We start from the raw sequence: 12,650 nt of genomic DNA, 5'->3' as shown, positions 1-12,650 counted from the left end.
ATAATTTGGCCTAGGTTGAGGCCAGGAAAGGAGTGATGGGACATGGGGAAATTGTCCTTTTCGAGCAACCATAGACAGCGTGGTTCCAACTTTGAACCATTATATTTGCCAACCACTTATTCAAGTGAATATTCGAGTGAAAGAAGTGTTTCGGTAATTGTCAATTTGTAATTAATTAGCCAATCAACGTCAATAATCATCAAATCATCAAAGCATCTTGCCCTTTTCAAATTGACATCACATACACTTTGCTCTCGAGACCCATTTCTTTGAATCAATCAATCAATCCATCGAGATCATCCAAGTATATTTTCTACAAAATCCCACTTTTTATTCAATGTCAAAATCCCTTTTATTCAACAATAATACTTGGATTTTAGTTGAGAGAGCACGAGGGGATTGACTTCTTTTCCTACTCCCATTTACCAGCTATACAAGGTAGCGACTCCAGCAAAATTGCACAATTCTTTATTCTATCCTATGCCCTCCCTTGTTCTTATCCATCAATCGCTCAAAAAGTAGTAGTCATCACCAAGAAAAAAGGTAGAGAGAGAGGAGAGATTTCTACACTTTGAAAGAATCATGGTCCTCACCATGGTCTGATTCCCTCGTAATCTCGCCATTCTTTTGACCGATAGAGCCTCCCCCTTGAGCATCAAAGCTAGCGTGGACACTGTAGAGCACATATACAAGCACAGCGAGAGCTGAGAAGAAGACGAACCGCACGTAGGATGGACCATCAAGAGACCCCAACAGGAATATGTTCAAGAAGATGGATGCACATGGTATCCATGGCATCAACGGAACACCCCAAAATTCAGGCTTTCTTGCCTGTGGCACAATGCAATGCAAGAGCTGTATTATTGCAATCGCTATCACCGCGCAAGCACCGAGCATAAAGGCTTTTCCCTTTCCATTAGCCATGAAATGCCATATGAGAGTGAATAGAACAGAGGTGAAGGAAAATGAACACAGGAAGGATAATGTCGGCCATGGATTAGTCGTCCCTATCGCGACGTAACGTCTGTAAACCAAAGCATTGGCCACCATGTAGAAGACAAATAGCGTGCCTATTGATACAAGGTTGAGGAGGACATTCAAATCAGTGAACAGCGCAATTGCTGCAGTGAAGATTCCTGAAAGAGAAATCATGCCACGTGATTAAGATTACACAGGGCATTCAATTTACAAGTCAATTTATATATTAAAAAGAATTGATAAAAACATGTACCAAACCCAAGATTAACTATCCATATCTATCTCTGGTGTTTATTTTTAGGAAAAATAAATACATGCAATTACTAATTGTTTGGAAAACAGGGGATGGATTGGTGATTAGGTGATGTCTTGGCTATCGAGTATACATAAAAAAAAAAATGCTGCTGAGATCTAGCCCGTATCTATGTGAATGCGCGGCATGTGCTCTCTTCAATCCATCCACTTCTTTTCAGAGACGCGTGCTAAATCCTGCCTAATCTGTATATATAAATATGATTCACCGCTCTTTAGAAAAGATTTGTAGTCTCCAAGAAGACTTTTAGTATTTCTTAATTAAACAACAAATCCTACTTCCAGAACTTGTAATTAACTAAGTAATGCAAACAGAAAGGACGACGCGGTACCGAAAGAACCAAGACAGACCCATTTGGAGACCCTAATAGCATGCTCACGCATCCTCTTCACTTTCTACAAAGCAGAGGCATGCCAATTTGGCTAGTACTGAGGTACAACTAGGAGTCTCTAAAACACCATTAGACGAAGGGCAAGTTCCTTGTAAAGTTTTCCTATAAGGGATGCTCTTGGATGCACTCAGCCTCGATAATTTTCCGGGAAAAATATTTGTCCAGGCTCACACACACTGTTAAACAACCAGATAATGTCAAATCTAAGCATTTCTGTAGAGACATGCATGGCTGTATCCTAGTCACAACAACAAGGCAAAACGGCTACTGCTAATTAATGGTCCATATATCTACCAGTGATTAGGGATACAACATTAATCAAAACATAAATGCACCACCACCGGCAAAACCGAAACGGTTCAAGTAGGTCCCGAGCCCCCAGCAGCTTATCTTCGAGGACAAACTACAAAGCACCAAAGATAATGCCACGAACGCAGTGTCATAACCCGAAAAAGCGTCCCGAAATAGGGTGGAGGTCATCAAGCTGATTCGGAAATAGCTTTGTTTTATTCAAACATTTATTCAATCAGTTTAATGATTAATCAAATCTAATATCTTAATTATACGTATAATTGTGGTTTTAAGATTATCTCGTTACAAAAACCAAACTGAAAACACACCGATTTTTTTTGTCGTGAGCACCAAAAGAAGAGAAAAAATAAAAATAAAAAACAACATCGAGCCCAGTAAAAGCTATGGCAAAGAGCTGTATCATTTCTTCACAAGAACAGGAAAATTTCCAATGAAAACAAGCAACAAGAAGATAAAAACACGTACCAAGAAATGCGGAAGCATTAACAGGCGTTGATGTCTTTGGGTGGACCTTAGCAAACCAAGCAGGGACAACATTGGACCGTCCGATCACACACAGGTATCTAGCTTGTCCCAGCATTGCAACTAATAATGATGTAAGAATCCCAAAGCTGGCCCCCATCCCTATCACATTAGAAACCCATTGCCAGCCATCTGATTCCCCTCTGAATGCTGCTGAGAATGGTGCGTCCGCATCTATCTACATGGTGGCCACCACACCCGATTACAAGAACATTTCAGTTACTTATAATTAATTTGTAGTAGCATTAAATTAGTTATCGTTCTGATTGATTGATTAGTAATTACCATATCATAAGGGAGGAGCATGGACATTGAAGCAGCCATGAGGCAATAAAGAATGGTGACAATTATAACAGAGCCTGAAACTCCGATGGGGATATCCTTAACAGGGTTATGGACTTCTTCAGCTAGAGTAGAAACAGCATCATATCCAATATAACTCAAATACACCATGGCTGCTCCATTGAACACACCAGGAGCTCCAAATGGGAAAAACCCAGATGGGTTGTTTGGGTTTGCAGGCTGTGTGAAGTTTTTCCAATCTCCTTTCCAAAATCCCATCAGTATCACAAATCCAATGAACAAAATGTGTAGAATTGTTAACAACATGTTCACCAATGAACTCTCTCTTGTGCTACAAAACAAGAACAAGCCAATCAAATTTAGTACGCGTAATTAGCTGGTCTGATGAGAATACGCTGAGCATTAAAAGAACAAACAATAACGGTACCTGTAGCAGATGATGAGAGTAATGGCTAAGACAACAAGAACGGCGAAAGTGTCAATTTCATTGAAGCCATCGGGGAGTCCGTGGATGACAAGTCTCCATTTTGATGTAGAGATGCCGATTGCTGAGCCTAGATAAGCAGTGAAGCCCCTAGCAACAGCAGCGTTTGACATGACATAATCCATTAAAAGATTTGCACCGGTTAAGAACGCAGCAAATTCACCTGTTCAGGAAAAGAAGAAAAACCCCGTGAGTATTTATGCTGGCAGAGCAACAACTCATTTACAATACATTAGTGGTTGTAGCGGACCGAAAGTGACACGGAGATAACTGAAAGCCCCGCCGGCGACGGGCATGTCAACGGCAAACTCGGTGTAACAGAAGGAAGAGAGCAGAGCACAGAGACCAGCAATGGCATAGGAGATAATAACTGAAGGGCCAGCGCGGAGACGGCTGGCATGACCAGTGATGACGAAAACACCAGCACCAACCATACCACCGATGCCAAACCCAACAAGGTCGTACCAACGAAGAGTTCTTTGCATGACAGAACCAGACCTTGCTTTGACCTGGCTCATTTCTTCATGCGATGTTGAGACTGAACAAGCTCGCCTGGCTAGACGGGCTGGGGTCTGTGCCAGGGCTCGAAAATAAGAGTCCAAGCCAGAGAAAGAGGAGCCATGGCTCTCCATTGGTAGAAATTCTTCTTTTAGTGCTATTTTGTATCTCTTTCTCTAGCTACCGCGTTCGTGCAAGGAGAAGGGGAGAGGAGTGGAGTTATAAAGGGGTGAGAGTGACTGCCAATGGACGGTGAATAAAAGGGCTTCAAGCTTTTCTCTCTGTTTTTTTTTTTTCTTTCCAGCTCAGTAACTCCCTTATGTCAATCAATTTCCCTTGCTTTGTTCTGTGGTATATATATCCACTGTCCAGTTGGTTTGGATTGATTTGGTAACGTGTGTATGCATGAACATTGATAAGTAAAGGTTGAGAAAACAAGGGTGTTTAACGTATTTATTTTGATTAAATCTTGATAATACCTATACTCTGTTTATCATTTTCATGAGGTAAAATAGATTATTTAGAAAACCCATTCAGTGATGCTCATGAAAATCAGGTTTGGATGGAATTTTCATACCAGTCGGGACTGATATCCATGATCTTGGCCAGAGACGTCCAGGAGGACTGCACTAGCTTTTCCTCTGTTTAATACATTAATGACACTTTTTGTGGAAAGACATGACTGAAACCCATAAAACGACAAACTCTAATAAATCTTCCCAGCTAATTTAAGGTACTGCTGATGTGCAAGCCATGAAATCTCCTTTTCTAGGAAAAAAACGTCATTCCGTATTATAAATCTCGATTAAAGATGTTTCTGAAGAAGATAAGGATATAAAAATACATTTATTTGTAATTTTGAAATAAAAAATATAAGATTTACATGCATGCTGTTGGATTTAGAAATGAAAATACTGTTTTATATAATTCTTTAAAATCTCAATCTAATACAATGATATAAAAACAAGCAAACTATTTATTTGAGCCACCAACTCAAAGAAATCACAAAAGCAAAAAGCACGAATAAGAATCGAGAGTTATTCCATGCTATCACTTTTCTACTGGAAATCTGCACCATAAGTGTTCATGGTGGATTTCAGTCCTGACATTTGAGTTTTGATTGTAACCTCCCGAGCCAGTTGAAACGGACCGGGAAGGAAACATGAGGACGACACCAGCTTGGCAGAGGAATCGCAAGACGTCACAGTTGAACCAGAACGGGGTCAGCCAGCCAGATGGTGGTGCCGACGGGTTCTTGACTGCTCGTGTACTACAAGGCACGTGGCTCTGTAGAAGGCAAGTCACTTTGCACCAAGCTTTAGAACCCACAACGACACGTGTAGGAGATGGAAAGGCAAATCTTCGGAAGATAAGCATTGATTTAAGGCAGGAAAAAGAAGATAGGCGACCTGCTGGCTGGCATGGACATGAATACGAGCCACCAAGAGGGTACTTCATGTAAGATATTTTTTAAAATATTTTATATATTTTTAACATTAGAATATTAAAATTATGAAATAAATAAATTTAATGTTTTTAAAAACTAAAAACAATTTTAAAAAGCATATAGAAACAGAAATAGAAACCACCTTAAACATCCAAAACGTGAAAGCAATAGCTAAAAATAATTTTAATGTAAAAAAAAAAAAAGCTGACGCAAAAGTTTCATATCTATCATGTGCACAAGTGGTTAATCAGTGCGCACCGTCTCTCCCAAAACGGATAAAATCATCTGCAATCCTCCGTGCAGCCTTTGTCAGGGCAAGGAGGGGGGGCCTGCACCGAAGCCATGGCTCTAGCACGGGCACGATCTTATCAGTCCATCCATGACCATCCAAACAGACCTTCGAGTTGTCTAAGATTTGGGTCCACGGCTGGTTCCCACAAAATCGCCATAGATAGTTTTTTTCTCTAGGTCCCCGTTGCTCCTGTTTGTATCCACGTCGACCACCCTCCCTCTCCTGCTTGAAATTGGAATTCAAACCATTTCTTACTTCCAAAGGCTAGTTCATTAACGTTGTCAAAACCATTATAATTATGCCTCATTGTGCGATGGTGGCTCGGTCAAACTCCACATGCATGGTCCTCTTTCCGACTATAATGTTATTAAAGATCATTATTAATTCGGCAATGGAAGGTATACAAAACATCTCTTAGATTATGGTAGGGACACGTGATGTTCGGTACCCAAAATTATTTTATATTGTGCTGCCCAAAGAGCTCGGTGCTGGTTCTCGGTACCACGAGGTATGCATCCACTGAATAAAATAAACTCGGGTGTTTTCTTCGAAGAAACATATTCCATAACAAATTATTTTAGCCCATGCATTGTCTGCCATCATCAAGAGTAGCAAGACTAACCTGATTCGGTTGGCAGATACCATATGACGTAGCTATTTGAAGGCGGACTGTTTAGAATTGCGTTTCAAACATGTTTCATGAATTTTTTTATTATTTTCTACCTCGGAGAGATCAATCACTTGTGTCTTTCTTTTCCATAAAACGATGATGAAATTCAATGCATTTAATGACCATGCTCCTTAACCATCACCCTCAGCAGCAGTATCACCCTCAGCAGCAGTAGAACTAGGGCCCCATGACTTCGTTCAAGCCCTATCCCTCTCCGCTGCCGTTTAAGCCAGCCCATTTGGTTTGCATGATTGTTACACGGTTTGCTTCCATTAAATATTTTGATGTTTCGACAGCACCATAGGCTCGAACTTCGTTTTTCCTGGTTTAAATTGCAACCTCTAAAATCATAGCCATCCGGCCCACGTCTCGTGCTTTTGTGGTTTCCGTTCCCCTGGGAAGAGACGGCTTGGCCCAGTATAATCCAACCGATCCAGAGAGAGGTCCACTGGAAAAGCATTTCTGATGACCCACCGGCTGCATCTCTATCGAAATGGACCTACCGTTGTGGTTTTATATTTACAGTGGAGTTATTCTACAATAATCCAGACAATACCTCGATACAAAAATTTATCCTTTACGTAAAAACAAACATGGTTTTATTTATGATAATAATAAAAGAAGTAACAATCTGATTGAAACTTTTATAACTACCTCGACATAGATTTTTATTTCATTGCCGTCCTTTGAGTGAACTGAATGCATTAAGCTTGTTCTGATGCGAAATACACATCACACAATGCTTTATTGACTTAGAATAGTTGCTTCCATGGCCTGATTTGATACCATGTTTTTTCGTCATCTTTCTCGAGTCTGGAAATACAATCTCTCATGCATGCATGTCGTTTTTCTGACTAGTGCTCAGCTTAGTGGATTTCTTTACGAGTACCTTAATGCATAGAAATAAATCTGATGTATTTGACATTTAATTAATCTCTTAATACAAATAATATAATTTATGCTCTTTGATTAGAGTATTTGATGACTTATATAAAAAGCTTGGGTTGTTAATAACAAGAAATAAATGGTGTTTGTTAAACCAAGATAACTCATCATTCTAAAAGGTTATATTCGATGGATATAGGGACTTTGCAATGTTTAAATCGGTAACTTTGTAGGAAAAAAAGATGAGTTGTAATATACTCAAAACGATACGTATAGAATCAGAGTAAAATATCAAGAAACTCACGTGAAATCTTATAAAAATTTTAAAGAAAATATTGGGTTTGAGTAAGATATCGAACTTTTTTAATGTTAAAAATGATTCCAACTCTACTGCTTGGATCCAACCAAGCCTGGATCTAAACACATTGAATTTGAGCATGATGACCGAAGCTCATGAATTAAAAGGCTGGGGTGCATGTCCAGCCTCATATGGGCGTTGGGTTTGGAATACTTGCTCGGGTCCATGCTCCTTGATGTTTAATTGGCCTTTTGCTTCTTTTAGGGTTTCTTAGACATATTTTATTTAGATAGATCTCTTTTGAATATTTGGTGAGTTTAAAACAGATAAATGTAATGGAAGAAGAGCATCATGCTGTCACCATTGCTAACCCCAATATTCGACCACCATGAGCAAATGAGAGATGTATTAGGGCGATTTGGGATGGTTGGATGAAATAGCAAATGAGCCATATTTTCAGAGCCATCTACGACCTAATTGTTAATTCTTTCGAGGTTTGACTCGGTTTTGGCCATGAATTCCATGGCACTCGAGTTGAAAATTTTCAGTGCAAAAAAAAGAAAAACACTATTTTGCTGTGGAGACTTTTTATTCAAGCTTTATCGATTTCATAATTTATTAATATTGATAATTGTTATGCCGAACCCAACTTGAAGATTTATCTGAAAAGTAATCTAACTTGTGAGGTCTTTAAATCAACCACAAATTATATATTAGATTAAATCAAGTAAATTGTTTTTAATAAATTGTAAAGGTTTAATTCCTTTTCTTTTTAACCTGATTTTGTATGCATGGATCAATCAATTAAATTCTTAAAAGGTCAGCTGGGTTTTATAAAACTAATATCTTATTAATTTTTTATCCAAAAACTTGATTCGAAAACGCGGTGACACCTGTATTTTTTTAAAAAAATTATTATTTTTATATGTTTTAATACACTAATTTTAAAAATATTTTTTTAAAAAAATAAATTATTTTAATATATTTCAATATTAAAAATATTTAAAAAAAAATAATCACAACTACACCAAGGTTCATCTAATTAATTTTTTATCCAGAAACTTGATTTAAGCGAGGATCATGTCCAAGTTTCGAAAGTTATTTATGAATATTGAAACCAAGTTTAACAACTATATCGACGTAACGAATGACAGCTTCATTAAAATATTCAAATCTCAATGTAGTGGTTTCCTGGTTCCTTGTCTAAAGAATTGCAACAATAGATAAAGAAACCTCTCGCAATAGTAATGTAAATTAGTTTTAAAAAAATACAAGATGCGTTCATATCCGCTACCTATCAAATCAATGTCACGAAACCCACTTTAAAGTTTAAATTAAGATCTTACTTTAGGCGTTAGAAATATTATAATATATATATATATATATATATATATATATATAGAGAGAGAGAGAGAGAGAGAGAGAGAGAGTTGGAGATATAAAATCAAAGGAACAAGTGAAGTCTTTTGTTTTTATTAGTTCATGTCACATCAAGTGAAGGAGGTCTCTCTTCTTTAATCATTTTATGCTGTTTTTCTCCAAACACAAAGTAAATGACTCTGTAAACTTTAGAAATCAAAAGCCATAATGTTAGATAGAACTTTTTGAAATTTCAAGCACCATTTAGCATAAAACATCTTTCCGCATTTAATAATATGTACCATATTGGATCACGCTCGTATAAAAAATATTTTAAATAATTTAAGTTTAATATTTAATAAATTTACATCCAACAATCATGATCTAACATGCATTAACAACTTTTAAAATAATAATAATAAAAAGCCCATGATCCTCTAAACATCTATAATATTATTTACAAATAATTTATGTATATAATACTAATACGGTAATTTTTCAAGATGGTTTAAAGTATAATATAATTAAAAAATAAAAACATAATGAGTTAAATCTGGTATCATACCGAAATATTTTTTTAAAAAATTATATTTTTACATCACTTAATTAATTCAACCAAATAAAAAAATATTATTTTAAATCACAAAACTTGGCTAGGTTAAAATCAAGGATTAGAAAAAGAACCCTGAAATAATGCTTTTTTAAGAAAAACACTTAGACTTAATTTAACCCACTAATACATGAGTTAATATGAAACTTTTTTAAAAGACGTAAACCAGCACATACTGCCCACAAACAACTACTTAAATTTGGCAGCTCTACCGTACCAAACGGATCCTAACTATTCCACTTGCGAGATATATATATATATATATATATATATATATATATATATATATATATATATATAGTCGTAGCCAGCAATTGTTTTTTTCATAATCAAAGATCCACAGCATCCAATTTTAAAATCATAATAATTTGGTGCATGGACACCCATTTCCAAAACAAGAAATCATTATATATTCTTTGCATGTCTTCTTCCACAACACTCTTATCTTTCCACTACCTCTCCCTTCCCTTCTCATCTCACAGGTCAAAATGGAAAAGAAACCAGTAATCTCAGCAACCCGATCACTAGCCACTCAGCTTCTCTTCCTAATTTCAAGTATTCTCTACACGTGCACTTCGGCCACAGCTCAAGAGCTTCTCGTTGGCTTCAAAGCCAACCCAAGTTCATCAGTCTCATCCTTTCAGTCTCTCTTGAATGACTCAACAAGCACCTTTTCTCTAGGTTTCCTCCGAGTCAACCAAACTCAACTCGCCCTCACAGTCATCCACCTCCCTTCCCTCCGGCCACTCTGGCAGGCCAACCCAACAAGCTCGTTTCGTTGGTCAGACGAGACCCAGCTCTTCTTCAATGGTAGTCTTGTGATATCTGATCCACAAAAGAGGTCATTTTGGTCCACAGGAACGTCCCAACAAGGTGACAAAGTTGTCCTCCTCAACTCCTCAAACCTACAAATACTACAAAAACAAGTTGTACTCTGGCAAAGTTTCGATTTTCCCACAAGTACCCTCGTCGAGAACCAGAATTTCACTTCTAACATGTCTCTCGTTTCCTCCAATGGGCTTTACTCCATGCGCTTAGGAGATGACTTCATGGCCCTGTACGCAGGGTTCAAAGATGGGAAAACGCAACAAATGTACTGGAAACACAAAGCCTTGGAAGCTAAAGCAGAAGTTGTTCAAGGACAAGGTCCGATCCATGCCCGACTCGAATCCGATGGGTTTTTGGGCATGTACCAAATTGGAAAAACCCCGGTAGATATTCAACCTTTCAACAGCTTTCATCGACCTATTGACAGATTCCTGATGGTCCAGTTAGAACCGGACGGGAACCTCAAAGGCTATTACTGGGCTCAAACCGACTGGGTCTTGGACTACCAGGCTATCACTGAAACGTGTGAGTTGCCCAGTCCCTGCGGTCCCTACGGTTTGTGCAGACCCGGGTCGGGCTGCTCCTGTTTGGATAACCGGACCCAGGTGGACACCGCGTCATTTCAGTGCATTGATGGGGATGATCAGTCCGGCGATTTTTGCACTGGAAGTGATGATTTCTGGGTTCTGAGAAGGAAAGGGGTGGAGTTACCGTTTAAGGAGTTGATGGAGTCGGACACAACATCATCGTCTGTGGAGGAATGTGAGCTATCTTGTCAGAGGAACTGCAGCTGCTGGGGTGCAGTTTACAACAACGCAACCCGGTTTTGTTACCCTTTGAGTTACCCGATCCAAACACTGGTGGGTGTGGGTGATGAGAGTAAAGTCGGGTATTTCAAGGTGCGAACCAAAAGTAGTTGGCATAAGAAAATGAAAGTGGGTATTCGGGTTCTTGGGGCGGTTATTGTGGTTCTGACCGGAGTTGTGCTTGGGTATGGAGGTTATAAGATCTGGAATAGGAGGAGAAGAGGGCCTAAACGGGTCTTGGAGGAGAAGACTGAGGTATCATCCGGCCCGTATAAAAATCTCGGGTCAGCTAGTTTCAAGTCTATCGAAATGTTTTAGTAGCAACGTACAAAAAAAAAAAAAAAAAGAGATGTTTTAGTAGCGGCAGTGACGTAAGGGATGACCTTCTTGTCAGAGGCCAGTGGGGTTTGACTTTGAGTTAAATTAACAAGTGGGGTCGGTCATTGCCAGGTTGGATACCCCAGAAGTTTTTACCGGTCAACTTATTTTGCTTTTGGGACCCGACAAGATATTTATGAGGGAGAGAAAGTCTAGGATGCTTCGAGCATGTTGCTATGTCAAAGGGCTTCGACAATCCTAGCCCCTAATCGTCGCCACTCTCAACCTTCTTATTTATTGATCATGTTTTTTTTTAACTCGACACGCAGGGTGTGTTTGATATTGCGGTAGCTGTTGTGATTGTGGTTTGAAAAAAATTGTTTTATAAAAAGTACTTTTAATTGAGGTTGGTTTGAAAAAATAGGTGTTTGGTTAAAACTGTGGTTAAAATTGAGGTTGAGCAAAAAGTTGTTTAATGTGTTTGGTTAATAATGCTTTTGAAATTAAGGTTATAAAATAATTTTAAAAAATTATTATTAATATTGATGGTTTTTAATTTAAATATTATAGATTTAACTATTGTTATTACATTATGAAATAAATAATATTTTATATAAAATATTTTTTATTATTCCATTAAACTATCTACAATTCCACTATGTATAAAATACATTTGACAAGGACTATAGTTTTTTTTTTTTAAGCACGTAATAATATCAGGTAAAATATAATCAGGAAAAAAATTGAAATTACAATTAAATTCTGCAAATGTTACGTCATCAAGCGATCTTTGTCTAATTTATATAGTGTCATTGAATAATGTTAAACACTAGTTTTTTGAATAAAACACAATTAAAAAATAAAAAAAAAACATAATTTTTATTTTTTATTTTACTGAGTCGGACATGGTTCAATGTATTTTGATCCTGGGACCGGTCTGGCCAAAACTGGTCGGACCGGAACAGTGTAGCATGCTACACTGTTCCTTTTAACCATAATAAAAAATATTTAGAAGAGTGATCTTTCGTTTTCTTTTCTGAACAAATAGGAGAACGGATTAATTAGCATGAACAGTGGAGCATGACTATCCACTGTTCATGCTAATTTGCATGAAGTGCGTAGGAAGCAGGATTCGTCTGCTTTTCTTTACCCAGCGTTTTGAACGAAAAAACAGTGTGGGACCCATGAATAGTAAGTTGCTTTTTATATTTACCAAACGGGTTGCATCTGCGTTTTGTTTAAAACGCAGACGTAACCTCATTACCAAACGCCCACGCAGAAGCCACAACATTCTCTCTTTTTTCCTTCAACTTGTGATTGAGGCTTTGGTTTCAAA

The 12,650-nt window shown here is 37.8% G+C and overlaps 2 protein-coding genes across 2 annotated transcripts; one reads left to right on the top strand and one right to left on the bottom strand.

The window, feature by feature from the left end:
• Window positions 1–231: 231 nt before the first annotated feature.
• LOC118045194 (cationic amino acid transporter 6, chloroplastic) lies at window positions 232–4,285 on the bottom strand. The gene is made up of 5 exons (XM_035053762.2): window positions 3,554–4,285; window positions 3,247–3,466; window positions 2,802–3,150; window positions 2,460–2,694; window positions 232–1,136 (listed from the first exon to the last, which is right to left on the bottom strand). The coding sequence occupies exons 1-5, from the start codon at window positions 3,933–3,935 to the stop codon at window positions 565–567; spliced, it is 1,758 nt and encodes a 585-aa protein (XP_034909653.1). The 5' UTR covers window positions 3,936–4,285; the 3' UTR covers window positions 232–564.
• Window positions 4,286–9,699: 5,414 nt separating this feature from the next.
• Window positions 9,700–11,631, top strand: LOC118045151 (PAN domain-containing protein At5g03700). The gene has a single exon (XM_035053702.2). The coding sequence runs from the start codon at window positions 9,851–9,853 to the stop codon at window positions 11,312–11,314; it is 1,464 nt and encodes a 487-aa protein (XP_034909593.1). The 5' UTR covers window positions 9,700–9,850; the 3' UTR covers window positions 11,315–11,631.
• The last annotated feature ends 1,019 nt before the right edge of the window (window positions 11,632–12,650 follow it).

This window comes from Populus alba, chromosome 8, assembly GCF_005239225.2.
Source record: "Populus alba chromosome 8, ASM523922v2, whole genome shotgun sequence".
Lineage (NCBI taxonomy): Eukaryota > Viridiplantae > Streptophyta > Magnoliopsida > Malpighiales > Salicaceae > Populus > Populus alba.
The sequence above is the reverse complement of the archived record's forward strand: the minus strand, read 5'-3'. Positions and strand labels throughout refer to the sequence as shown.

What these genes read in the sequence shown, in the direction of transcription:
- LOC118045194 (XM_035053762.2), bottom strand. Translation starts at nt 3,935, where the DNA reads ATGGAGAGCCATGGCTCCTCTTTCTCTGGCTTGGACTCTTATTTTCGA. An exon ending in ACTCTCATCATCTGCTACAG is followed by an intron (nt 3,151 to 3,246) that starts GTACCGTTATTG and finishes CTTGTTTTGTAG; the next exon opens with CACAAGAGAGAGTTCATTGG. An exon ending in TGCTCCTCCCTTATGATATG is followed by an intron (nt 2,695 to 2,801) that starts GTAATTACTAAT and finishes GCCACCATGTAG; the next exon opens with ATAGATGCGGACGCACCATT.
- LOC118045151 (XM_035053702.2), top strand. Translation starts at nt 9,851, where the DNA reads ATGGAAAAGAAACCAGTAATCTCAGCAACCCGATCACTAGCCACTCAG.